The sequence below is a fragment of the Ochotona princeps genome, chromosome 21, assembly GCF_030435755.1.
Source record: "Ochotona princeps isolate mOchPri1 chromosome 21, mOchPri1.hap1, whole genome shotgun sequence".
Lineage (NCBI taxonomy): Eukaryota > Metazoa > Chordata > Mammalia > Lagomorpha > Ochotonidae > Ochotona > Ochotona princeps.
In genome coordinates, this window is record NC_080852.1 from 38,167,261 (window position 1) to 38,194,231 (window position 26,971).

At 54.4% G+C, this 26,971-nt stretch overlaps 1 protein-coding gene across 17 annotated transcripts in view; it reads right to left on the minus strand.

Annotated features, from left to right (window-relative positions):
- Window positions 1-2,919: 2,919 nt before the first annotated feature.
- LOC105941520 (actin-related protein 2/3 complex subunit 4) overlaps window positions 2,920-26,971 on the minus strand; it is a 32,532-nt gene continuing 8,480 nt past the window's right edge. For 2 of the 17 annotated variants that reach the window (XM_004581294.3, XM_058679020.1), the window contains one exon: window positions 25,128-25,999. In XM_004581294.3, coding sequence (XP_004581351.1) covers window positions 25,994-25,999 — 6 coding nt within the window. In that variant the 3' untranslated portion in view covers window positions 25,128-25,993. Of the gene's footprint in view, window positions 3,582-3,762; window positions 3,879-4,088; window positions 4,516-6,943; window positions 7,380-8,136; window positions 8,381-10,075; window positions 10,225-13,895; window positions 14,092-15,045; window positions 15,145-15,843; window positions 15,959-16,377; window positions 16,507-17,840; window positions 17,939-18,022; window positions 18,195-22,455; window positions 22,548-22,667; window positions 23,532-24,100; window positions 24,341-25,127; window positions 26,000-26,971 lie in introns of those variants that run through there. The other 15 variants (XR_009247394.1, XR_009247392.1, XR_009247393.1 and 12 more) reach the window with 15 other exon arrangements.

Consider the following 26,971-nt stretch of genomic DNA (forward strand, 5'->3'; position numbering starts at 1 on the left):
CTGCCCGCCCCTGCAAGTGGGAGGGTCCGGGCTGTAGCCAGGCTGGAGGATGGGCTCAGGGCACAGCACACAGAGTCCCCGGGCTCGACTCTTTCAAACCTGAGATGGGCTCCTGGTCACACTGCTGGCTTGCTGTGGCCATCTCTTGTGGCTTGAGATAATAAAAGCTCCTACCTTGTGGTCCAGTGTTGAGGACTTGCTGAAAAAGCAGATGTTAATCAGGGACCATGCCGTCTGCCAGGTTGGAAGGTATTTTGGTTCTGATTCTGCTTAGGAGATCTTAAAAACATGTAAGGTTGTCCGTTTCAGCCACTTCCGAGTGAGTCGTCCTATGGCATTAAGCACACTCACTTCCCTGTGCAACCATCACGTCAACTGTGTCCAGAACCTTCTGTCTTGCCAAACTGGAGCTCTGCGATTTAAGCACACACTCAGTTCCCAGCCGCTATCCATCTTTCACCTGGGCCCATCCTGGCTGTTGTAGATATTTGGGAGTGAACCAGCAGGTAGATCTCTGGGACGTTAAAATTTTTTAAAAATTAAAAAATACTTTTCATTACAAAAATTTGTTTTAAAGGCAGAGTTACACAGAAAGAGAAATAGATCTTCCATTCGCTAGTTCACTCTCCAAGTTGGGCGCTTCCTCCAAGTTTCCCACAAGGTGGTAGGGGTCCACACACATGGGCCTTCTTCCTCTGCTTTCCCAGGTACATTAGCAGGGAGGTAAATTGGAAGTAGAGTAATTGGACCGGGAACCAGCACCCATATTGGATGCCAGCTGTAGTTTTACCTATTCTGCCACAGTGTCAGCCCCAATAAAAACTTTTACGAACTGTGAGCTATGGGGCTTGTTCCATGACTCAACAGACTAATCCTCCGTCTTTGAGTGCCAGCATCCATATGGGTGCTGGCTCATGTCCCAACTGCTCCACCTCCCATCCAGCTCTCTGCTTGTGGCCTAGGAAAGCAGTAGAGAATGGCCTCTACTCCTTGGGATCCTACACCCACATGGGATATCAGGAAAAAGCTGGCTTCAGAACGGCTTAGCTTCAGCTGTTGCAGCCATTTGGGGAGTGAACCAGCAGGTGGAAAATCTTTGTCTCTTCTCTGTAAATCTCTGTAAATAAATTTTGAACTATGTCATTCACTGAGCTCCTAGAACATTTTTGTGACTTACAGAATAATGGTGAAATGACAGCTGGACAGTGCCTCCACAAAACTGAAGAGGAGCAACTCTGAGCCATGCCCCACGCTGGCATCTGCTACCTCAGGAAGCTTTGCGCCCCGGGGCTCTGCACCTCAAGATGCAGGTGTACCTGGATGTGGGAAAGATCCTGGCAGGTTGTTTTTTTTAAGCACCTGATGGGGTTCTGCTATTCACAGCCTTGACCTGGAAGAATTCTTCAGGCTTTACATCCGTGCACGTATCTCCATTTTTCACATTGGACGTTTTTGTAAGTGGAATCCTGGGGTGTTGTTTCAGAGGCCTGCTCTTACTCTGCCAAGTGTAGTGCACTTGTGTCATGGGGCATGGGGGTTGGACTCCAGCTGGGACAGACCTTTGCTCACTCCCTCTGGGGAGCGGGGTGGGCACATGGCTGCAGTGAAGTTACATGGGGTGTTTTCTGGCTTGTTCTGCAAGGATTGCTAGGTTGGGCATATCTGTCTCCAGCTTTACTTGCACATTCATTTTCTGAGGCTGCTGTGACAGTCCCCACAACCTGAGTGACTTTATAAACAACAGAAATGTCAGCTGGTGCTGTGGGATAGCAGGTTAAGTGATGCTGACAGCCCATGTGGGCTCCAGCACCCTGCTAATGCATCTGGGACTTCAGTGGAGGATTGCCCAGGGCCCCTGTACCCCAAAGGGAGACCAGAAGAAGCTCCAGACTCCTGGCATAACCCTGGCCATTGTGGCCAACTGGGGAGTGAACCAGCAGATGGAAAATTTCTTGGTGTATCCCTCTGTATCAACAAATTCTGCCTTTTCAATAAACCTTAAGAACAAAGAAAAAGGAATGTATGCTTGCTTTTGGAGGCCAGAAATCCACAGTGAAGGTGGCGACAAGCCCACTGTCACTGTGAGGCTCTGGGGGGAGGGGGAGAGGAGGGGTTCTCTGCTGGCTCCAGGTATCCCTCAACTTGTGGCTGTGTCACACTCCATCTGTCTGCAACTCCAGTTGGCTAAAAATATCCCACCCTGATCTAAGTGAGAGACACAGAGGCCAGCAGGTACCCAGGGACTGCTCTTGCCCCGTCTGTCAGAGGCCCGTCCTCCTCCAGGAGCAAATGCCACAAGCGGGCAGAGCTCAGTGAGTCCAGATGCCTCCCCACAGCCCTGCACAGACACTCTGAGGACCCCGCTCCCTGACCCGCTGTACAAAGGCAGTTCTCCAACCATCCAGTCCCTCAGAGGTGGGAGAGCAGTTGTCTCTTCCTGACTTCCATGAGCAGCCCTATCGTGGGTTGAGGGCTGTCCGGACCAAGATCATCTGGGATGACCTCTGGTGCCTCTACCGTAAATTCCACCTGTAGACTTTCTTCACATTCTGGGGGCCAACTCAACTGGGAAATGGCACAGTTTCCAATAAGGGCATGGTCTGTTGGAGACACTGCTTTTAGGTGACAGAGGTCCGGTCCTTCCTATGTCTCACTTAGGGCAATTCTGCTGCCAGCCCGTGCTGTCATCCCCACTAACACAGCTTTAGGCAAGCCACTGCTCCTTGCAAAGCCACTTTCCTTGTACCGTGAAAGTCTGCCCATCCCTGCCCCAGCCCCGTCCCCTGGGGCCTGGGAGACACAAGGACCTTGCTGGGAGCTGCACTGCTGAGATGGCTCCAGCTCTTCCCCTGAAGAAGTGGGGGAGGGCACCTCACCGCGCTGCTCCTCACCCTCCCGTGGCCACAAAGCCTGCAATGCTTCACTTGCTCCTTTTTATTTGGCACTGTTTCCAGGACAGGGGCAGGGTACAGCAGGGATCAAAGCAGGGGCTTCGCTAGCCTCATGTCCCCCATGCCCAGCAGCCCCTGGAATTTGTCAGTAAGGGACAGGGCATCCGGGATGCCCAGCCTCCTCGCAGGGCTCACTTCAGTCTTGGATTTGTTGCCGCGTCTGGCCTTGACCTTCCTAGGGGTGCTAGGAAGAGCTGCGATGTCCAAGGGCAGATACCACAGGGCCCGTCCAGCACTGGGGCTGGGAAGGCGCTGAGAAGCAAGAGCCTCCTCAGTGTGGAAGAAGGGGAGAGAGGGAGAGATGATCAGGAATGCAGAGGGCATAGCTAGCCCTTCCCCCAGGTGCTAGGCAGCCCTGACCCTGGGACCCGACACTGTCTGCAAGTCGCAGTTGGAGGCCCACCTTTCTTGGCTTCAGCCCGCCAGGTGCCAGCTTGAGATGAGAGTTGGGTGGGAGGGAAATGAACACCTTGGCCGTAGGTAGAGTCATCAGGGCCTTGCCTGTGGTCGACAGGGCCTTAGAGCCCAGCAGCTTGTGGGGCTGCAGACTGAGGGCCTGCCCCTGGGCTCCGAGCACACGGGAAGAAGGCAGCCGGGCCTTGGCGTGGAGACTGGGGAGGTGGTACGGGGCTGCGGGAGCAAGGGCGGCTCTGAGGGCTAGGGAGGGCCCAGGGCCGACTAGCTGCCCGGTCAGTCAGGTGTGTGCGGAAGGTAGAAGGGTGGGGTAGGGTGGAAGGGCAGGGACATGGAGCCCTCCCGGGGCCTTCTCCAGGGACAAGGGGGGGAATGCAGGGTGGAAAGTCCAACAGACCTTGGTCTGCATCCCAGCTCTGCCCCTGCTGAGCTGTGCAACCTCGGGGAACTTGCTTACATTTCCTGATCCCTCAGCTGGAAAACGGGGGTAACAGCACCTATCTGGTTGGGCTGCTGGGAGGACAAAGGAGGCTGGGTGGTGGCAGTGTGGCAGCTCAAGGCCCCTTCCTCCCGAGGCTACTGTGTGCAAGCAAGGGCACAGCCTGCATCGCCGCCTGGAGTGGACACAGCTAGGAAAAAGGCTCCATGAGTGTCGGCTTTTACTTTGGCAGGGGAGGGGCTTGGCAAGTGGGACCCTGGGGTGCTTTGGGAGAATGGTCTTACCCAGGGCCTGGGGGTTCTTCGGGCTCAGTGGCAAGCGATCCAGGGGGTGGGGGTGCCTGTCTCCACTAGCCCAGGTCATGGTGAGAATGCAGCCCATCCTGGAGCTGGTGGGGTCCCACTTGCGCAGACTGGGGTGGGCCAGGGCCTTGACACTTCTCGCCTTGCCTTTCTTCCCCTTCCCGGGGACTGCGGTGACGGGGGTGAAGTCCGACTTGTCAGCATGCCTCTGGCTTCTGGCCCTGGCCGCATTCCGAGAAGAGGTGGGGACCCCCGAGTCCTTGCCTTCCCCAGAGCCTTGCTGGGTCAGCAGGTGTGGGAATGCTGGGTGGAGTCTGAGCCGCCTGGGACACAGTGCCATGGGCTTCTTGATGGTGCAGCCCTCCACCAGGAGCCGGGTACCCATGTACTGGGGCACTTCCACAACAGGCTGTGGGCAAGAGAAGACCAGGCCCACTCAGTCCTCACCGCCCAGCAGGACTAGGGCTGAGGCATGGGAAGGAGCCCCACAGGCAGTTCCTGCCATGCTGCCCGTCCCCCAGCGCTGCAGCCAGATCAGCCCTGGTGCGGGTGTGGGTCACTTCCATGATGAACATGGGCTAACCAGATCCTGCACAGACAGACAAACGGCAGCAAGGATGCCCAGGAGTGAGCAGAGGCCACAACCTTTAGGGTGGCAGCATGTGGAGAGGACAGGCAGCTGATGTGGCGGGCAGAGACCAGGCCTGTGGGAGGTGATCCCATACAGTTAGTTCTTCAGGCCTGTGAAGGCAGCTGTGCTCGGGGGGATTCACAGCCTCCTCTGAGCTTGGCATTGTATGAGGGGCTCCTGACTAAACACCCTCTGAGCAACAAAACACATGGGAGCCTGTTGGAAGTAAAGCTGTTTGCATGTTCTAGCCGCCCCTGCCAGAGAGAGAAAGCTCACCGGTCAGGATCACAACCAACAACAAGTGGAGACCTGGTTAGAACCTAGCCACTGTGCAACTGTAACTGCAAGAATCAAAACCATCAGGGGAACAGGATGACAGGAAAATGTGTCATTTGCATACAGCCTAAATCTCACCTTACAGTATAATTAATCATTGCCAAGGGGAGGGTGCAGCTTATCACCACCATGATATCTGGCAGCTGCTGCCTTAGCCCACGGTCAAGTTCGACACCAGTAACAGGGAGACACTGAAGGTATGTGCCTTGTGGAAAACATCCTGTCTCACCAAGAGGTCTGACCTAGCATCTGGTTTACAGAACATGCAGACACAGAAGCTGGAGTTCAGCACCACCACAAGGAGCCAATCAGACAGATCCAGAATGTGGGGCGGCTGCCTGGCCCTGTCCAGAGGCCCACCCAGCAATGAGATGCAGATGGCCTAGATTCAGACAAGAAATAAAGCAAGCAGCACAAGGCATGTGCTCTGGTGACACTCTGGCCTGACATGGAAAAGCTGACCAGCACTGAAAGGCCAGCTGAGGGCCATGTGACACTGGGCGAAGCAGAACAGCCCTGGGTCACATATCCAGGGCAGGGCCCCGGCACCACAGTGGAATCCTGGCCTTGGCTATGTTGCATTTTTCTGCCCTGATATTTTCTCTCATTCACATTCCGTCAATCTGAAATGCCAACAACATTACTTTAAAATATCATCAAGGGAGGCTGTTGCTGTGGCACAGTGTGGGAAGCTGAGACACCCACTTCTCTCCTGGCTGTTCCTTCTCTGATCCAGCTCCTTGCTAACCTGCCTAGGAAAAGCACCGTCAGATGGCCCACATGCTTGGGCTCCTGCACGCAGTGGGACAAGCCTGGTTTTGGCCTGGCCCAGCCCCGGCGGTTGCAGCCGTCTGGGGAGAGAAGCAGACGATGGCTCTGATTCTTGCTCCCTTTCTGCGTCTCTCACTTTCAAAGAAATACAATCTTAAAAAATGTAAAATAAGGTATCATGAGTAACTGTCACAAAGAAGAGGCCCCTCTCTGTGCCCAGAACAACAGCAAATGCTTCATATCATGATCATCATCACCATCACTGTAGCTGCTATTAAACACCTTCAACTGCACATCCAGTCACTTAACAAGTGGAAACCCTCCCAAGCTTATGAGGCAACAAAGACAGCAGCAGAGCCCTGGGGGGCAGGGAACTTCACTCAGTCCCTGTGGGACTGAGTGCTAACTTTACCTTTGCTTTACAAACAGGAGACCCACGACCTCCTGTGTCCTCATCTGGGGTCACTGCTTAGGGACCGACCTTGCTCCAAATGCTATGCTGTGCATGTCTCTGGAAATACCAGTGAGTGGGTATCATGTAAGGTCAGGGGCCAGCAGTTAGCCCAGCGCCCAGGCACCTATATTCTGTGACAGACTGCCTGGGTTCAGAGCCTGGCTCGGGTTCTTGCCCCCAGCTGCCTGCCGACACACATGCTAGGAGGCGGGAGGCAATGGCCGAGGGACATGGGTTCCTGCCACTAACATGGGAGACCTAGACTGAGCTCGGGACATCCACCTGGCTGCAGCCCAGACCCCAGCTTCTGCTGCCATTTGGAGAGTAAACCAGCACAGGGGTACTCTCCCTCTGTCTGTCTTGTCTGTTTCTGTTTCTAAAAAAAAAAAAAAACTCATGTTGATTTTAGTATAAAACATTTTGAACTCTTTGAAAAACATTTTCCATGATCTGACGCCCCCTAATGTTACCCAAGCGTTAATGCAGTTCCTTCTCCCAGACCCCACAATAAGGGGGTACTACCCTGCTATATAGACACTGAGCCCAAGGTCAAGGGGCAGGACTAAGCCTAGGGCCTGGGTCTCGAACTTGGTCTGGAGAAAGAGGCAATCTCCCAGAGGCCCTGCCTGGGCCCAACCAGCTCACCTGCTTATAGATGAGTTCGAAGGCTCCTGTGTCGCAGGTGCGGTCCAGCCGCCGGTCAATGACCACACGTAAGGTGTCAGCTTGCACACTGGCACAGAGCCGCGAGGTGACGGGCGTGGAGGGTGCCATGGAGGGGCTGGCATTGATCTCGATCAGCCAGGGGCGGAAGTCCTCACCGAACACAAAGTCAGCCCCGTAGAGCTCAAAGCTGGCCTTGCGACATTGCACTGTATCCTGTGAGGTCTGCAGCGCATGGATCACAGCAGCCTTCATGCCAGGCACGATGATGGTGGCCCAGGCATGCGGGGCCCCCATCTCCTTCAGGTGGGCCTGGAACTTCTGGCTGCACCACATGTTGTCTGCTGGCAGCAAGGGATGCCGGTGACATGAGGTCTCCAGGTGTTTCTGGATGGAGTTGTTGCACAGGTGCACCGCACTAGGGCAGAGGGCAGGATCTCATTGAGGGAATAGGACACAGTTGGGCCTTCCACATACCTTTGGGGCTAGAAGCCATCTCAGCTCTGAGTGGACAACACCTGGGTGCCACACTGAATGATCTGGGTTAGGAGGGCAGGAGGTGGCAGGGGGAACACTATGAGAGCAGCCAGATGCACTCAAGGTTCATCATTGGCACTGACCGGGGTCTCAGGCAAGTCCTTAAGCTGGCAGGTTATAAAGAACAGCTGAGAGGACGGACACACGGGGCTTCCACATTCATGGACATGAAGCCCCACCACATGTGAGTGCCCACCACTGGGTTTCACACTAATGCTTCCATCGTCCACATGTGGACATCAGCCTCCCAGGAGTTTCTGTTGGGCAAAAGCCACCCAGCCTGGAGGCTGCCAACAGGGAACCTGACCCCGGCCCATGCCCCATGAGATGCTACGGCTTACCTTGCCTATCTCCGGTATCCCCTGGCCTCCCTTCACCCTGCCTGACATCTGCTCTTTTGGAACCAGTGTCCCTGTAAGCTCTTAGGTTGCTGTATTCCTCCACACACTGCTCGTCTGCCTCTCCCTCCCAGGCTGTGAGCTCCCCAGTGTCCAGAAAATGTGTGGGGTGCACACCCAGCCAGTATCTGTCAGCTGTTGCGTCTGGGTGACTCTGCTGTGCCCTCCTTGCCTCTTGACCTGCCAGTCCCCACCACCCCCCAGACTGGGAGCCCCTAGGAGCTGGGCAGCAGGACTCACTTGTCCAGGTTCTTCAGGGAGAAGGGCTGTGTGGAGAAGCGGATGTAGCTGTGGCGGTAGAACCACACGGTCAAGGGGTTCCAGTCAGTGACCAGGAACCACTGTCTCAGGTCAAACTTGGTGCCGAAGATGAGCAGGGGCCGCTCGATGTACTTCTGCACCACCCACTTGCCGTCCTTCATCATGAGCGGGTTGCAGTCCACCAGCTTGAGCATCTCCTCCAGGTGGTCCATGCACATAATGCCTAAGGGCGAAGGAGCAGCCAGGGGTCGAGGGTGGGCTGGGGCCAGGGAATAGAACACCCCAAGTTCTCATCCTCACAGGACGAAGGGGGCCCTGTGGGTAAGGCAACCTCTTCCACCTCAACCTGTTCCCTCCAGCAAAGCAGAGAATTTGTAAGAATATAAGTTTTTAAAAGTTTCCTGGCCTGGTACGATAGCCCAGTGGCTAAAGTTCTCACCTTGCATGCACTGGGATCTCATGTGGGCGCTGGTTCTAATCCCAGATGTTCCACTTCCCATCCAGCTCCCTCCTTGTGGCCTGGGAAAGCAGTCAAGGACGGCCCAAAGCCTTGGGACCCTGCACCCATGTGGGAGACCTGGAAGAGGAAGTTCCTGGCTCCTGGCTCCTGGCTTTGGATTGGCTCAGCTATGGCAATTGTGGCTGCTTGGGGAGTGAATCATTGGACAGAAGATCTTCCTGTCTCTCCTCCACTCTGTATATCTGACTTTGCAATAACAATAAATAAATTTTTAAAAAGTTTCCAGTTTGGAGCCTGGCACAATAGCCTAGTGGCTAAATCCGGATCCTATATGGGTACAGGTTCTAGTCTTGGATGCTCTACTCCTCATCCAACTTTCTGCCTGTGGCCTGGGAAAGCAGAAGATGGCCCAAAGCCTTGAGATGCTGCACCTGTGTGAGAGACCCAGAAGAAGATCCTGGCTCCTGGCTTTGGTCGGCTCAGTTCTGGCCATTGCAGCCATTTGGGGAATAAACCAACAGAAGGAAGATCTTCCTGATTCTTGTTCCATATGATCTGCCTTTCCAATGAAAACAAATAAATCTTTGAAAAGTCTCCAGTTTGGTTTGATTGATAACGAACCTACATATAAATAAAAATGTCCTGAGTGCTAGGTTTTTGTGAAACATGAATACATACAGTACTTACTCCCTCCACTACCCTCACCTCTGTGTCACAGCCTATAAGGAGGCACTGGTCACATCCGACAGCCCTCTGGTGATGACTGACTGAGCACTAGTGTCACCACATCCACATAAGGTAGGTGAGGAGGGGCCTGCTTTTATGGGGAGATGGCTCCAGAACAGCACCAGGCTGGGTTTCCCATGGATTCCCCCAACTAATCCTCACCCCAATGCAAGTGCCAAGTATCACCACAGAGAAAAAAGTGGGGTTCAGAGATGTGCCACGACACATGCATGGCCATGCAGAGCATTGGTAACAAGGCTGGCTGGACTTGTACCCAGGGAAGTTTGCCTTCAAAAGAGTACACTCGGGCCCAGCAGCATGGCCTAGCGGCTAAAAGTCCTCTCCTTGAACGCCCCGGGATCCCATATGGGTGCCAGTTCTAGTCCCGGCAGTTCCACTTCCCATCCAGCTCCCTGCTTGTGGCCTGGGAAAGCAGTCGAGGACGGCCCAATGCATTGGGACACTGCACCCGCGTGGGAGACCTGGAAGAGGTTCCTGGTTCCCGGCTTCGGATAGGCACGCACCAGCCCGTTGCGGCTCACTTGGGGAGTGAAACATCGGATGGAAGATCTTCCTCTCTGTCTCTCCTCCTCTCTGTATATCTGACTTTGTAATAAAAACAAATCTTTAAAAAAAAAAAAAAAAGAGTACACTCCACCAAACTCCCTGAGCCTACAGTGGATAACAGACATGACAGAATGTCAGGTTTTGGGAGCAAGGGCGGACCCCCACCTCGTCCACGGGACTTGGCTCCTGGCTTCACAATCCACACGTTGCGGTCTCCCTCCATGTCCATCTGGGGCACCACGGCCCGCAGCCGCTGCAGGGTGTCCTCACAGCGTTGTACCTGTGTCTCCAGGTGCCTGAGTTCCGCTCCCTCACTGTGGGAAAGACAATGGAACTTGGGCAGGGCTGGGCCTGGGGGCAGAGGGGTGGACAGGTCTCTTCCATATCCTCTTCCACCCTCAAGCCACTCCCTGCAGCCCAACACCGCACCTCTGCCACCTCCCTTCCTGTTTGTTGGAACTGCTCCTGCAGACTGCAGTCATTCAAGCTCCAAAGATTACTGTGTGATAGGCACTGTGCCCAAAGTTTTCCACACGAGGGATCCTCCATAAGTTCATGGAAGATATGCACCCAGAAAAATTAACACACATGCATTTCCAAACTTGGTTTTCATAGCAAAGTAAATACCTTTTATTCCCTTTTTTCATGAGCTCTTTGAACTTGCCTGGCATTCTAACTGGACAGCTGCTCCCTTTTGGAGAAGAGCAAACTGAAGCCTGTGGAGTTTGGAGACTTGCCCATGTTCTGCTGAAGCTGGGCCAGGACTGGAACCACCTGACCCTCTGCTGGCAGCTGCCCACACCCTCCCTGCCCTCAGAGTCCACTCCCTTCAGATCTGCACCAGGGGCTGGTTGCTGATGGACAGGGCCCCCCTCATTTAACTCCTTTAGTGCACCTGTTCTCTTCAGGCATGATCACTGAACTCCCGAGGGATTCTGAGGGTGCCTTCTGTGAACTCCTCACTGGATGGCGCCCCGGAAGCCTGACCTTGTCTTTCCTCCAGTGCTTTGCCAAACCCCAAGGCCAAGCACTTTGTGAGGCATGGATCAGAAGCTCAACAGGCAGGCTAAGGGAGCAGGTGCCTGGCTTGGAAAGTTCTCTGATTCTCTGGAAACAAGCTCCATCCACTGTAGCATTTGAGGAGTGAACAGCAGGTGGAAGTGCACACCCCTCCCCAATACTGCCTACCATGTAAGTTAATGAATCTTTAAAAACAAAAAGGCCATTCTGTTTTTTTTTTTTTAATTTACTTATTTTAAAAGCAGAATGACAGAGAGAGGGTGTACAGACTTTCCCGTCTACTCCACAACAGCAGGGCTGTGCCAGGGCCAGGCCAGGAGCCTGCAATTCCACATGGGCCTCCCACCTGGGGTCGGGCCTGAGCCATCTGGCAGGAGGAAGATGGCTCCGAAGTGAAGCAGCCTGGACCCCAATTAGCACTGGGCTATAGGATGCCATGGTCACAAACAGTGCAACACCCAACTCCCCCAACACTTTTTTTCCTCCCTCCCTCCCTTCCTTCCTTCCTTCCTTCCTTCTCCCCTCCCTTCTTCCTCAATTTTTAAGATTCACATATTTATTTGAAAGGCAGAGATAGAGACAGAGAGAAAAAGAACAAGAGTGAGCAAGATTTGAGCAAGATTTCATCTGCTAGCTAATTCCCCAAGTGGCCATAACTGTCAGGGCTGAGCCAGGCTGAAGCCAGGAGCCGGAACCTTCACCCAGGTCTCCCGTTGTAGGGGGGCATGAGTACAAGCAATCAGCTCCCCCATTTTTTTTTTTTTTTTTTACTACTTTTCAGGTGTATTAGCAGTGGGTTGGACTGGAAGCTTAAAGTGGGGACTCAAAACGGCATTCACATGGGATACCAGCACTGCAGCCGGCAGCTTAACCTATGATGCCACAATGTCAGCCCTCTCTCTCCTATCAGGAGAAGACAGTAGCCATTGGAGCAGTGCCAGGAACAGAAACAACCAGACAGCAGGGGCTTGGCAATGTTCATGCCAAAGTCCCAACACTCTCTCCCAGTCCCGGGTACAAAGTGCCTTCTCACAGGAAGTGTGATGGAGCAACTCAGAAAAGTCTCAACACAACGGTTTTCTTTACAGGGTGGCAGGGTGAGAGGGGGGATAGAGGGAAATCGATCTTCCAGCTACTAGTTCGCTTTCCATATGGGAACCATGGCTGGGGCTAGGAACTTGGAACACTCCATCCTGAGTCAAAAAGACCCAAGCACCTGGGCCATCCTCCACTGCTTTACAGGTGAAGCTGGATTAGAAGTGGAGCAGTCAGGACTCAAACTGGTACTCACATGGGATGCCAGCCATTGCAGGTGGCAGCTTAACACACTGTACCGCAACATCAACCCCAACAGCATGGTTTTTGATTTATTAAAAAGGGAATAAAACCTATCAGGGTTTTATAGAGTCACCTTGTTAAAAAAAACTTGCTGATGAGACAGATCATTTAAGGAAAATATAGGGTTGGTGTGGTAACTTTACAGGCTATCCTCTTGCTACATTTCCAACACCCCATATGAGCACCAGTTCTAGTCCTGGCTGCTCCAGTTCTGGTCTAGTTCCCAGATTATGGCTTGGGAAAGCAGTGGAGGATGGTTCAAGGATGGTTCTTGGGACCCTATACCCACAAGGGAGACGAGGTAGAAGCTCCTGGCTTCAGATTGACTCAGCTGTCTGGCACGTTGGGAGTGACCCAGGGGATGGAAGAACTTTTTTTCCCTCTGTTTGACTGAATGTATAAATGTGATTCATGGGTATGGGGCCACAGGAGGCTGTATTGGTTGTGGTCGGCAGTGTTTTAGCAGTAGCCTCAATTTGGAGGAGTTCATATGGCCCTGTGGAGGTTGCCCTGGCACTGCACACACAGAGGCCTTGCGTGCAATGCTGTGTGCCCTGCTGAGACCCGGAAAGAAGTTCCTGGCTCCTGGCTCTGGATTGGCACAGCACCAGCTGTTGTGGTCACTTGGGCAGTGAATCATCGGATGGAAGCTCTTCCTCTCTGTCTTTCCTCCTCTCTGTATATCTGCCTTTTCAATAAAATAAACAAATTAAAAAAAAAATGCTGTCGGTGCCCGGTGCCATGGCCTAGTAGCTAAAGTCCTCGCCTTGTATGCATCAGGATCCCATATTGGCTCCAGTTCTAATCCTGGCAGCCCCACTTCCCACCCAGCTCCCTGCTTGTGGCCTGGGAAAGCAGCCGAGGACAGCCCAAAGCTTTGTGACTCTGCACCTGTGTGGGAGACCCCCCAAGAAGCTCCTGGCTCCTGGCTTCGGATAGGCACAGCTCTGGCCATTTTGACTGCTTAGGGAGTGAATCATTGGATGGAAGATCTTCCTCTCTGTCTCTCCTCTTCTCTGTATGTCAGCCTTTCCAATAAAAATAAATAAATCTTTAAACAAAATAAAAGCAAAAAAACTCATGCTGTGTCAGGGCCAGCATGGTGGCCCAGCAAGCTAATCCTCCACCCCTTGGCACTCACATCCCATATGGGTGCCAGTTTTAGTCCTGGGTGCTCTACTTCCTAACCAATTCTCTCTTTATACCCTGGGAAAGCAGCAGAGGATGGGCCAAGTCCTTGGGACTCTGCACCCAAGTGGGAGACCAGAAAAAAGTTCTGGTTCCTGATCAGCTCAGCTCTGCCATTGTAGACATTTGGGGAGTGAAACAGTGGAGGAAAATCTGTCTCTTCTTTCTGTAAATCAGCCTTTCAAATGAAAGTAGGTCTTAAAAAACAAAACGGAACTGAACAAGAACACACAGTGGCATCTGAGAAAAGCAGAGCTCATGTTCCCGAAGTCTCAGTTTGAAAATTGCCAAGCCAGGACTTGAACTTGGGAATACGTGGTGGCACAGGCCATGACTGGGTGTAACTGCACTACATGAGAGTGCAGAAGAGTGGCTGGTACCTGGAAGGTGTCAGGAGCAGGTGGGTGCCCCCACCCCTACCCCCGCAGCAGGTACTCACTGGACCACTTGGTAGTAGCACTGCAGAAAGAGGGCCCAGCCATCGGGGCCCAAGTACAGGGGGACCCCCACATCCCTGTCGATGTCCAGGTGTGCCAGGGTGCTAAGGTGCTCCTCACACACACTCAGAGCCTTGTCTACAAACTCTGGGGTCACAGTTGCTATCTTCTTCTCTCCCTTCTTGAGCTGTTTTTCTCCTGCAGGGAGAGGGAGTTGCCTGTCACTGCTGCATTCACCGCAGGTAAGCTGACATGTGCCACCCTCCAGCGTCCCATGGCCTGTCACCAACAAGGCACAGTGCAAACCCAGGCTTCCTAGTGCCCTGTGAATGTCACTCCCTGAAGCTTTGCTCTCGACTCACCTGAGATCTCAGCTCTTAATTTTGGGTTTCCCTGTTCCAGGGCCTGTTGCATGTTTGAGGATCTGTGCTAACTGCCCCCATGGCCTTGATGGCATGTTCCCAGCATGTACCTCTGGCCACTCTACTGCTGGGACCCCTAACACACTCAACGATGTCTGAGATGCACTTGGGAAGCCTGGCTGAGGTGATCCCCCACATATGTGACTTCCTGGGTCTTCCTGTGCAAGAATTCTGGGCCCACTGCCAGAACTCTTGAGTATGCTTCGGAGTGCAGGATGAAGAGACGAGCAAATGGTGCAGGGCCAGCAGTCAGAGGGTCCTCAGGAGCCCTTCCCACTCCAGCAGGCTGCTTCCTACGCACAGCACAAGAGGTCCCTGAGCCACCCTCCACCACCCTGCCTCCTCCTCAGCTATGCAGGTTCCCACAGGCTCCTTCCTGGCCTCACCTCTGGGAGGACCAGCAGAGGCACAGAAGTCAGGTGTGAGATGGCAGGGATGGAGGAAGGCCTGTGAGGGTGGTGTGTAAAAGGGCAGGAGAACCAGCAAATGGGGAGAGAAGCTGGGGAGCAGGCAGGTGGAAGAGGAACCTGAAGGCAACCGCAGGTGGGTGAGGAGACCATAGTGGCATGAACAGCACAGCGCACGGGCTAGTCAGCACGTGGTGGGGTGGTGCATGAGTAGATGGAGCAGTGGATGGACATGGTGGTAGGCAGGCATGCTGATGGCCAGATGGGCATGGATGAATAGGAGGACACACAGCCAGGGGAGGGGCGCTCACCACAGCACCCACCTGGGGCCTCTTCCTCCTTGGCCTGGCGTGAACGTGACTTCCTTTCGGACTTCACCACCAGCTTGAGCACGCTGCGGGCGGCCGTCAGCCAGAAGTCCTCTGCTCCCGGGGCAAGGAACACCCTGGTCAGCCCCAGGCTTGCAGCCTGCTCTGGTTCCGGAACCTCATCATCACCTGCCCCATGGTGGATCTGGAACCTGACCCCACATCTTCTGACTCTAGACCCTGCTTTGGAGCCTGATTCCCACTTCAGCCAGACAAGTAGTCTGAGACCTGACCTGTCTTGGCTCGGGTCTGCCATCGGGATCTGTGTTCTTCCATTCCTGCTTAGCTTTCCACACTTGCTCCTGACTGAGGCCCCGGGCCAATTTCAGACTGGGAATGTAATTTAAACCCAACATCTAATCTGAATCTACATTCTGATCCAACCAGAAGGTCAGCTGCAGATGGACCCTTCTCTTCCTTGGAAGCTCAAAGTTCATAACTTGTTTAGACCGTGATTCTGCCAACAGAACTTGTAATAGGCCTGGAATCTACTCTGGACTCCAGACTCTGCCAGTGCAATGATGCAATGACTTCAGTTAGCACCTGCTCCGTGCGGGAATGAACCCACTGAGGCTCATCAGGAGGAGAAGGTGTGTTGAGCTAGGAAGCTCATTGAGGGCAAGCACATTAGGGAGACTGGGACAAGGGCAGAGAAGGAAGTGTGCCCAGCAGACACGGGTGGGTGGAGAGGTCAAGACCAAAGCTTTGCAATGGGAGTCTGGGGCTGTAGCCTGGAGACAGGTGTCTCCTTACCTATGAAGGCCTTCTTGTCATCCCCGGCCCCCAGGCGATAGCAGCGTGGGAAGAAGGAGTCGGCATCAGCTTCGTCAAACCAGGGCAGGTTACGCAGGTTGAGACACAGGCCTACCTGCAGAGTCGGCAGCTGAGGGGCGGGCTGGGGACCGGCCCAGGGGGCTCCGGGACAGAACATGGCATGGCGGCCTCAGCAGGGCACGCTCACAGCCCTCACCCCGCCTGCTGGGCCTGCATGATGTGCTCCAATCTCTTCCCCCGCCCCCAACAGTCCAGGAATCCTCCTCATGTACCCCAACAATCGGATGGCAGATGCCTCCTACACAAAGCTCTCCCGCTCCATGCCCTTGGGTTTGGTGTCTGTTCTGGCTCCAGACCCACTGGAAACCACTCTCATCATGCTGTCCACACCCGCAAAAGACATCTGTGCAGAGGCCTGCCGCTTCACACTCCAGGGTACGTCTCGCCCTCTCCTGAGAACTTTCCTCTTGTCACGGGGCAAGGGGCCCCAGGCTGCCCTCCGCAGGAGCCCACCTTTGTGGTGAAGGCACCAGCCCGGGCGTAGTGGTTTATTATCTGGTCCTTGCAAAGGAAACGGCAGTCCAGCACATCCCGCCGAGTGGTCCAGATGAAGTAGGGGGTCTCATTGCGAACCATGCGGGACTGAGAGGAGAGGGAGACAGGGAAGCTGGTGAGGGCAGCATGGCCTGCAGCAGTCCATCCCATTGACCAGCACGGAGAGCTGGGGGTGGGGCAGGCACAATGTGTTGCCTTGCCCACAAGCTCCTTGTGTGAAGTGAGAAAACACCGCTTTCTCAGAGGCATACCCTAGATGAGCAAGGAAGAGGCCAGTGGGTGGCCTTCCTGAGACTGGGTGATAAGCACTGACCAAGCTCAATGACTGAATGCTATGCAGTGTTCTGGCCCCTGGCTATCTGCGATGTGCCCAATTGCAGGACAGTGGAGTCAAGGCTGATGGGTACACAGCATGTCACAGATGCTCCTCTGTGCACCCACGTCTCTCCCTGTTCCCTCAACTCTGAGGGTTAAGAGAAGGAGTGTGCAACAGTGCTGTGTCCCAGGCCGTGTCCACGTCATCTCAGTCAGTCCTCGCCACTACCCCAGCAGGTGGGGACCCTGGTGATTCTTCCATCACAGACAGGGAACTGAGGACCAGGGAGAGTGACAGGCCCGCCTGAGGACTTGTGAGGCTGAGCTGCAGGATCAAGTCCTTGGAGCTCAACCCTTCCTGACACGGAGAAGGGGCAAGCACATTTAGCTATTCTTTCCAAGCTGTGGTACCTAACCTGGTTATGAACCCCTGGCCTCAGCCGAGGTGCATGTAATACACATGGCCATACCTGTCGCAGTAACAGATCCTAAGGCCCCCTGCTGAGATGAATAATATGGAATTTGGGGGTTTTCTAAATCATCTCAGAGGCAAAGGAGAAAGACATATGGATAGGCAGATGGACAGATGGAACTGCCATTAACTAGTTTACTCCCCAGATGCCTGGAAGCCAGGAACTCAATCCAGGCCTTCTTCACGGACGGTGAGAACTCAACTATCTGAACCAGCTCTTGCTGCTTCCCAGGCTGTGGTGAGCATCAGGAACTGTGATGGAGCCAGGCCTTGAGTTAAGCCAGATACTCTGATATGGGACATGGGTGTCCCTGCAACTGGCTTCATTACTGGGCTAGATGTCCACCCCAAACCACAGGGCTTTTATCTGGAAGGAGGCTATGCCAGTTGCTGCCTCCCCAAGCAAAGTTCTAAACTCCAAGCCACCCTTGTCCCAGCTCTGCTAAGCCCCTCCCCACTCTGTGGCCCACCCTGCCTTCACACAAGGCATCGCTTCTCCTTACCACTGGGGAACTGAGAAGACAGAGGGGATATGATAGCCCTAACACTAGCCAGCTGTACCCCAGGGCTCACACTCCCTACCACAGCCCCCACTGTACCCCTGCTTCTCCCAGCCCCCAATTTCCAGCCTCACCATTAAGGCATGCATCCCTTCCACATCGCCACATTCCAGAAACCCTTCGAAGTTGAATGGCTGTGGTGGTTGAAACTCTTCCTGGTCGTCTTCATCCTCTGTGGGCACAGAGCCTGGTGAAGCCCTTGGCCCTGCCCTTGACCCTTATCAGGCCTCAATCTCAGGACAGGGGGCCCCCTCACCATTCTCGGGGGTGTCGCTGTCACCTGCTGCCGAGTTGTCCAGCTCCTTCTGGGGCGGTAGCAGAGCCGGGGCGCCCATATGATGGATCATCTTCTTCTCCACCCAGCCCCTCTGGCGCAGGAGGCAGCGGATCACCGGGTAGTGGCCCTGGATCATGAAGATCTTCTTCTGCTGTAAGGGGAGTGATGACGACTGGTTTGAAAAGCACAGGCTATGTGGCTGCTGCCAGTGGGCAGCTGGGTGCCAACGACCCAGCCCTCAGGACAGCGCCACATTCCAGCAGGAGACACTGCTTATTAACGAGGAGAGGCAGCTCAGAAACACACCTGACAGTGGTGCAACAGTTCATCCGTACCAAGCAACTACTACATGAGAAGCACTGAGCATCCCCAGCAAGCACGCATGTACGCTTCTGTAAGCCATCCCACTGTACTGGTTATGAAACTAAGGCACTGAGACATTGAAGAGCTTGCCCATGGCCGCGCAGCAGTCAAATAAAAGGGCAGTAATTTATATTCAGGCAGTCTGGCTCCAAAAGTCACAGATTAACAGGGATTCAGAGAAACCTAAAAATATGAGGGGACCAGGGTACAGTGTTGTGGCACAGCAAAGAAGGCCACCACTTACAACACTGGCCTTCTATACAAGCACCAGTTCAAATTCTAGCTGCTCCACTTCTGATCTAACTCCCTGATACTGACTCTGAGAAGCAACAGCAGATGTCACCCATGTGGGAAACACAGATGAAACTCCTGGATCATGGCTTTAGTCTTGACCAGCCCCAGCCACTGTGGCCATTTGGGGCAAATGGAAAAATCTAACTGCTTCTCAAGTGAATAAAATAAATCTTTTATTGGAAAGGTCAATTTACAGAGAGGAGGAGAGACAGAGAGAAAGAACTTCCATCTGCTGGTTCACTCTCCAAGTGGCCACAATGGCTGGAACTCAGCTGATCTGAAGCTAGGAGCCAGGAGCCAGGAGCTTCTTCTGGGTCTCCCACACAAGTGCAGGGTTTCAAGGCCTTGGGCCATTCTCTATTGCTTTCCCAGGCCACAAGTAGGGAGCTGGAAGGGAAGTGGAGCAGCTGGGACACAAACCTGCATCCATATGGGATCCCAGTGCATGCAAGACAAGGACTTCAGCCACTAGGCTAGTGCGCTGGGCCCATAAAACAAACAACAACAAAGAACAAAACAGGAGTGGACTGTCAAAAGTTCACGGAAATTAGAATTAGTTTATTTTGGTGCAAATTTTCTGAAATCCATGCCATGTTTCTTTTATTTGTTTTAATTGGAAAAGCAGATTTACAGAGAGAGACAAAAAAGATTTTTCATTGGCTGATTCACTCCCCAAGTGGCTACAACGGCCAGAGCTGAGCTGAACCCAAACCAGGAACCAGGAGCTTCTGGGCCTCTGACGCAGTGCAGGGTCCCAAGGCCCTTGGCTGTCCTCTACTGTCCTCACAGGCCACAAGCAGGGAGCTGGATGGGAAGTGGAGCAGTTGGGACACCAACTGGCACCCATATGGGTCCCGGTGCATGCAAGGCAAGAATTTAGCCCTGAGCCATGGTGCCGGGCTCCATGATATACATCCTCCCTGAGGTTATGAAAGGCCCCTTTGTACACAGCCAGGGAAGTGACTGGGAGCCAGGTGGATGAAAAAACACACACAAAGGCCTTAAGGCTAGAAAGAGGCCAGCAGGAATACAAAGGACTTCAGAGCCAGTGGAACCTGGAAAACGGGAGAACTGGGGCTGCCATTGTGGCACAGTGGGCCAAGGTGATGCCTGTAATGTCGAAATTCCATATGGGAGCCAATTTGAGTTCTGGATGCTCTACTTCCCACCTAACTCCCTGAAACGCACTTGGGAAAGCATACGTGGATGGCTCAGGTGCTTGGTCCTCTGCACCCATGTGGGAGATCTGGAAGAAGCTTCTGCCTAAGCCTGGCCCAAGCCTGCTGTTATAATCACCTGGGGAGTGAACCATCAGATGGAAGATTCATCTCTCTGTAACTCCATCTGCCAAAGAAATAAACCTGAAAATATGGGAGTGTTGCAAAGGCTGCAGCCAGGCTGCAGGGGGCTCTGCTGGCCTGGGAATGGACTTGGACTTCGCGCTGAAAGGAGCATGAGAATCAGGCTAAACTAAGAGGGAGCATGCTGCAGGCTGTGTGAGTTTACATCACTGCTGTGTACAGGACAGACGGATCAAGAACCAGGTTGCCAGTCAGACCTATAGTTAGAAGGCTGCTGTGGAAGGCCCCTAGGCTAACCCTCCATCTGCAAGCACCAGCATCTCATATGGGTACCAGTTAGTGTCCTGGCTGCTCCACTTCCCATCCAGCTCCCAGCTTATGCCCTGGGAAAGCAGTGGAAGATGGTGCAAGTCCATGGTAACCTGCAGCCACGTGGAAGACTCAGAAGAGGTCCCTGGGTCCTGGCTTCAGATCGGCACAGCTCTGGCCATTGTGGGCATTTGGGGCTTGAACCAGCTGATGGGAGATCTTTCTTAATCTCTCCTTCTTTCTGTAAATCTCCCTTTCCAATTAAAATAAATTAATTAAAATAAACAAAAAAGAAGGGCCCATCACGATGACTCAATGGCTAAAATGTCACTTTTTAAGTGCCAGGATTCCAAATGGGTGCTGGATCATGTCCTGGCTACACTTCCCATTCAGCTCCCTACTACTGCACTTGGGAAAGTGGCGGCAGATGGTCCAAGGGCATGGGCCCTGACACCCCTGTGGCAGAGCAGAATGGACTTCCTGGCTTTGGACTATTTCAGACCTAGCTGTTGTGGCCAACTGGCAGGGGGTGTGAACCAGCAGACCTCTCCCTTTCTTCCTGTCACTTTTGTAATTTTTTTAAAGATTTATTTATTACTTTTTATTGGAAAGTCAGATATAAAGAGAGGAGGAAAAGACAGAGAGGAAGACCTTCCTCCACTGATTCACTCCCCAGGTGGCTGCAACTGCCAGAGTTGAGCTGATCCAAAGCCAGAAATTAGGAACCTCGTCTGGGTCTCCCACGAGGGTGCAGGGCTCAAGGTCTTGGGCCATCCTTGACTGCTTTCCCAGGCCAAGCAGGGAACTGGAAGGGAAGTGGAGGAGCCAGGATAGGAAAGGCACCCATATGAGATCCCAGCATTTGCAAGGCAAGGACTTTAGCCACTAGGCTACTGCTCTAGACCCCCATTTTAAAAAGATTTATTTATTTTTATTGGAAAGGCAAATATACAGAGGAGCAAAGACAGAGAGGAAGATCTTCCATCTGCTGGTTCACTCCCAAAGTGGCTGAAACAGCCGGTGCTGTGCCAATCCGGAGCCAGAAGCCTCCTCTGGGTCTACCACAAGGGTGTGGGGTCCCAAGGCCTTGGGCCATCCTCTTTGCTAGACCACAAGCAGGAAACTGGAAGGGAAGTGCGGCTGTCAGGACAGAAACCAGCACCCATATGGGATCCCAGCGCATGCAAGGTGAACACTTTAGCCGCTAGACTACTGTGCCAGGTCCCAGTTTGACTTTCAAATCAATAAGCCTTTACAAAATGGAAGGGGGTCCTGACAATGATTGGCAAAGGTGTGAGGGTTGAGATTTGGGTGAACGAGAGATTTCTATCTTGAGCAGCTGAGAGATGGGGTAGACCAGAGACTGCGGAGAACTGTGCGTAGCACAGTCGCAGGAAAACAAGGGGCAGGAGTCTGAAATGGGAGAAGTAGGACTGGATCTGGGCGCACCAGGCCAGGCTGGCGAGGACAGAGGGGGTTGCATGGACCCAGCTGGATTCACAGTCGAGTACATGGGTTCCCAGCACGTACTTGGAACACCCACAGACAGTGCCCGGCTCCCAGTTTCAGTGTGGCCCAACGCTGCCCATGGCACACACAAATGTGTGTATTATATATGCTATATATACAATATATGTTATATACATAAGCAAAACAGAAGGAAAAGGGAAGCGGAACCACGTCTAGACTTCTGCCAAGTTCTGTGGGGAGGTAGTCTTTGTTGTGGTGGTTAAGAATGCAGGCTGGGGCCCGGCGGCGTGGCCTAGCGGCTGAAGTCCTCGCCTTGAAAGCCCCAGGATCCCATGTGGGCGCCGGTTCTAGTCCCGGCAGCTCCACTTCCCATCCAGCTCCCTGCTTGTGGCCTGGGAAAGCAGTTGAGGACGGCCCAATGCATTGGGACCCTGCACCTGCGTGGGAGGACCCGGAAGAGGTTCCTGGTTCCCGGCTTCGGATCGGCGCGCACCAGCCGTTGCGGCTCACTTGGGGAGTGGATCATCGGACGGAGGATCTTCCTCTCTGTCTCTCCTCCTCTCTGTATATCTGGCTGTAATAAAATGAATAAATCTTTAAAAAAAAAAAAAGAATGCAGGCTGAGCTCCCCCCACTCCGGGGACCCATCTAAGCCCCCCATCAGCGCCCGCTGACCTTGACAGCTCTCTCCACGTGGATTTTGGCATTTTTGAGGCGGCCCATGTGGTGAGACACCTTGGAGAATCCACCCCACAGGCAAGAGGAACCTGCGGAAAGATGCCAGGCAGGGCAGGCTGGGGGCACAGCCTAGTGCTCTCTTCTGTCCCCCACCCAGCATCTTCCTTCTCGCAGCAGCCCGTCCAGGCTGTGCGCCATTCCGGGCTCACCGTCCCGCGGCAGGTCATCATCTAGGGCCAGAGAGTGCAGGGGGCCCAGGGAGCGAGGATCTGAGGTGCTCTTGGGGTGCAGACCCTGGGAAAGCTTCTCGAAGGCTTGATCCAGAGGGTGCGCAGGGGCAGGGCTGCCGCTCGCACAATCCCCCTCCGGCTGGGTGGAGGCGGGCCCAGGCCACTGTAGCTGCCCGGGTGATGGTAGCCCCTGTCGCCGCCGGGAGTGGCGCACCCAGGGCCAGCGGGCAGCGGAACTGACGCGGGGCTCAGGTGGCTGTCGTTCCCCCGGCCAGCCGTACCCCAAGCCGCCCTCTGGGTAGCACCAGGAGGCGGAGCCCAGGCGCGCAGGCCCCAGCTTCCCTGCGCTCAGAAGCAGGAGTCCGCAGCCAGGGCCCTGCATGCGCCCTCTCACCGCCTCCCTTGGCGCGCCGCAGCCTTGGTGAGCGGGGCTTTTGGTCCCAGGCCCCGCCCTCTGTTTACTGTCGCCTTGGAAACCATTCTCTAGGCATACAAAGTGTGGCAGCCGGTTCGGGAGCTGCAGTGGATCTCTGGGGGCTCCAGTGGTTCTTCTCCCCGCGGGTGGGGATCCAGGCCTCACCTGCCAGAAAGGCAGCTCTGAGCTGCCCGTTAGTGTGGGCATGCTGGTTTCTCAGGCTGTTCCTGAGAGCCCGAGGCTTGGGTCATTCTCCCTTCATTCTAGGGTACCACACACTAGGAACAGGGTATGCACTGACAAATGGCAGCTGATCTGAACTTCCAGCTCAACAGGAGTTGAGGTGGGGGCATGAGCAAGCAAAGGAATACAAGGGCTGCAGGTGTTAGGTGTGTTGATGAAGCTACTTGAGCTCCACAAAGCAGCTCCCAGGAGAAGGGGAGGAGCCTAAAGGCAGGGCATCTGAAGGGGATGGGAGGGGGCAATCACAAGGGGCAGAGCTCAGCTCCAAGCCCTGAAACTTGAAAAGAAAAACCCAGCTCACTGTGAGTCAGCTGCAGAGGGAACTAACGGGTTGCTAATTGGTTAGCCCCTGGCCAGGCCCATCAAGCCTTTCTGGAGAGGCGTCATCCTCTAATACACCAAGGCGAAGAGATGCCAAGTGACTGGCCTCCTGATTCACGGAGAGGTGATCCTGGACACTCAGCGAGACGGCAGCTTCCCCCTTCGGTGGAGCTGCACCGTATCTGTCAGCTGCTCACAGAGGCCCCAGGCAAGGGCAATGCAACACCATGTGCAGCTCGTGTTAGTCTCAGGATATAGCTGTTCTTACTGGGAAGTCAGTTCCCCCTACCTGGTTTGAAGACGAACCACACCATCACCTTCCAACAACCCCCAGGCCCCAGCCCAGGCTCGTAGCTGTAGCTGAGCTTCCTGAAAGAAAGGCCCCCGGGCTGGCCCTGGCAGACACGCAACACATTCTCATCAGGCTACCAACCTGGTTTTAGGAACTTGGGACCTTGAGGGACAGATCTGTGAAAACCCAGGGTTCTGCCTGGCTGAGGCAGACAGTGCCCTCTTGGGACAGGTGCTGAGCAACCAGCCGCCATGTGCACGTGTCCACCCAGTTTCACCGGGAGCACCCCGCTTACGGGCTACAAAGCTAGAATGCAGCCATGTGCTCGACAGATGGTGTGACAGCTCAGCAAGGCAGAGGACAGGGAGGTCACAGAGGTCCTGTCATAAAGGGCTGACAGCCATACAGGCCATCCCCACCCCAACCCTCCCTCCCCTCACTTGCCCCTTGGAAGTGTCCCGGACAACCTATCCTAGAATTCCCAGAGGCCCCTGCCTGGTGATAGTGAAGCCTGGTGGCACTGCCAACTCTCACCCAAGGCAGGGAGGCTGTGCCCACTCGCAGCCTGGAGCCAGCCGGCATCCCACACTGGGGGATGCTCGCGCCACACCTCCCCTCTGCAGAAACTGAGGCGCTCAGCACCACGTTCAGAACCGAGTCAGGACACGCACACGTCTGCTTTCCTTCCCGTCCATCCAGCTGTCACTTGCGAGTCCTAGCACTATCCAACCTCACTTTCTGGTTTCTGGAACAGCAGTTCTGTTTGTCACTTGAGCTCACAAGCACCTGGCATGCGACAGTGGGACTAAAGAACAGATTTTAAACTTTATTTAAATTGAAACAAATAGTTCCATGTGGAAAGCCATTACTGCTTTAGCAGAGGCAAGATCCACCTTCTTGCTCCAAGGTCAATAGGTTTGTGATGAGCTACTGGAGCTCGTCCAAGTTCTTTGTCCCTAAGACACTGAGATCCCTGCTTCTCCCAGGCCACCTTTAAGTGCACCTGAGACCATCATCTGACAGCACTCAGCTCTGGACAGTTACCAAGTGGCTTCAGAAATACATGGAGCCTGGGTGAGGGCCCTGGGAGGGCTAACAATAGGACCAAACAGTGGGCTGTGTATGCTCGCCCCTACACACACACACACACACACACACACACCACAGACCTCATGCAGCCCCAAAGGGGCAAGAAGAGACTTTAATCAGGAGGGAGGGCCACCAGAACTGGAAGAGAAGACAGAGAGTGTGGGTACAGAGGGGCCAGAGCAGGCATTGAAGACAGCGAGCCAGGACGCTCTGGGGCACTCACCTCTCCCCCTCCGGCACAGGCACTGCACTGGCAGGACAACAGGTTGACCCTTCAGCTGAGAGACCACCAAACAGCCCCTGAAGCCAGAGGGTGCCTGGTTTCTGGGCCCCTGCTCCCAGGCATGGCTGGTGGTCACCAAGTCAGCCTTGTCCCCAGCCAGAGCTAGGTGGCTATCTGCAGAGAGCTCAGGAAGCTGGTAGGGGATCCCCACCACTTTTACTGGGCCCAAGGAGGATCAGCACTGAGAGGGCCGGGCAGAGCAACCCGAGTCGGGAACCATGTGGGGTGCTACTGGGGAGAACAGTCACCTTTGGCTCCAGGCCCGCCCAGACCCACGGCGACCAATAAGGTACGATCACTAGGACCAGTCACAGCCACCGCAGTGGAGGGTGTTTGTTAAAAAAAAAAAAAGAGAGAGACAAAAAGGTAGTCTCCTACAAGCACAGTTTAAATTTCAGACTTAAAAAAAAACCCGTCCCGGCCCAGGGGACTGAACGTGACAAGCCAGCCTGACCAGGCACGAGTAGCCTTCGGGCACGCCCACTGCATCCTCGCCCAGCTAGCAAGCACACCACCCCCTCCCGCACCTATCGCCCACCCCAACTGGCTTCCCGCTGCTGCCATCGTCGCTGCCACTCTGGGGAGGACTTCAGGACGCCTTCGCAGACACACGCAGACATGGGGGAGTCTGAGAGGGAGGCCACGGGATTCAGCCAGACAGCTTAAAACTGTTGAGAGAACCAAAAGGCAGTGAGTGGTGGTTATCCAGGTATGCTGAGGGTCCTGCTGGGACGTCGCCAGCCAGCTGTGACCACAGGACATCTGGCAGCATCTTGCCCCGTGAGCCGAGCTGGCCTTCTAACTGAGGCTCCCAGGAAAGGGCTTGGGCTGCTGAGGACCCAGTGGAAAGCGTCGGGGCAGGGCTTTGTGTCCAGCCAGTACTGCCCAGGAGAGTCCTGGGTGATTTATACAGCCTTGGAGCTTGTGGGCCAATGCCTGTGGCTGAACCCTGCTCCGAGCGAGCGCTGTTTCATACAACCCATGTTCAGGAGAACATGAATCAGCTGGCAACCTTGAATTCGGGAGACTCCACGCACAAACACGGCCTCAGAGTTCTCCCGAAAACTGGAAAGTGAGGCCACCATGGGCAGAGCTGTGTGGCACAATTTCCTTCAGGTGAGGTGCATACACTGAGCCCATCCAGCTCACAGGCCTTGCAGACACTTCCTATCGGACCACCCTGCCACCACCAAGGCTGTAGCCTCTGCCAGACACCCAGCTGCCAGCTGAGACCTGGCAGGCAGACCCAGCCGCATGCTCTGGGTCCCAACAGACAAGGGTTGCTGGGAAGGCGACTTCATGTCCAGAGCCCTAATCTCAGCAGCAAAATGGGGGTGAAACCTGATCCAGAGACTGAGCGTTAAAGGGTTCCTTAGCTCTGAATCTGGTACAACTCTAAGTGCTCGAAGTAGCTCCACACTGGACACTCAGCTGCCGCTAGATGCCTTGTGGTGCAGGCCCAGGGCTCTGGAGCCCTCATATAGTGCTCAACTCCTCTAGAAGGAACCTACTTACAAGAGCTTCCTCATTATTCAGCTGAGGGACGGGGACCGACCGAGCCAGGCAGCCTGCAGTGGAGTGGGCTGCAGGGTGTTCGCAGGGTGTGCAGTGCCTCAGTGACTGCAGCTACCATGTGTGCC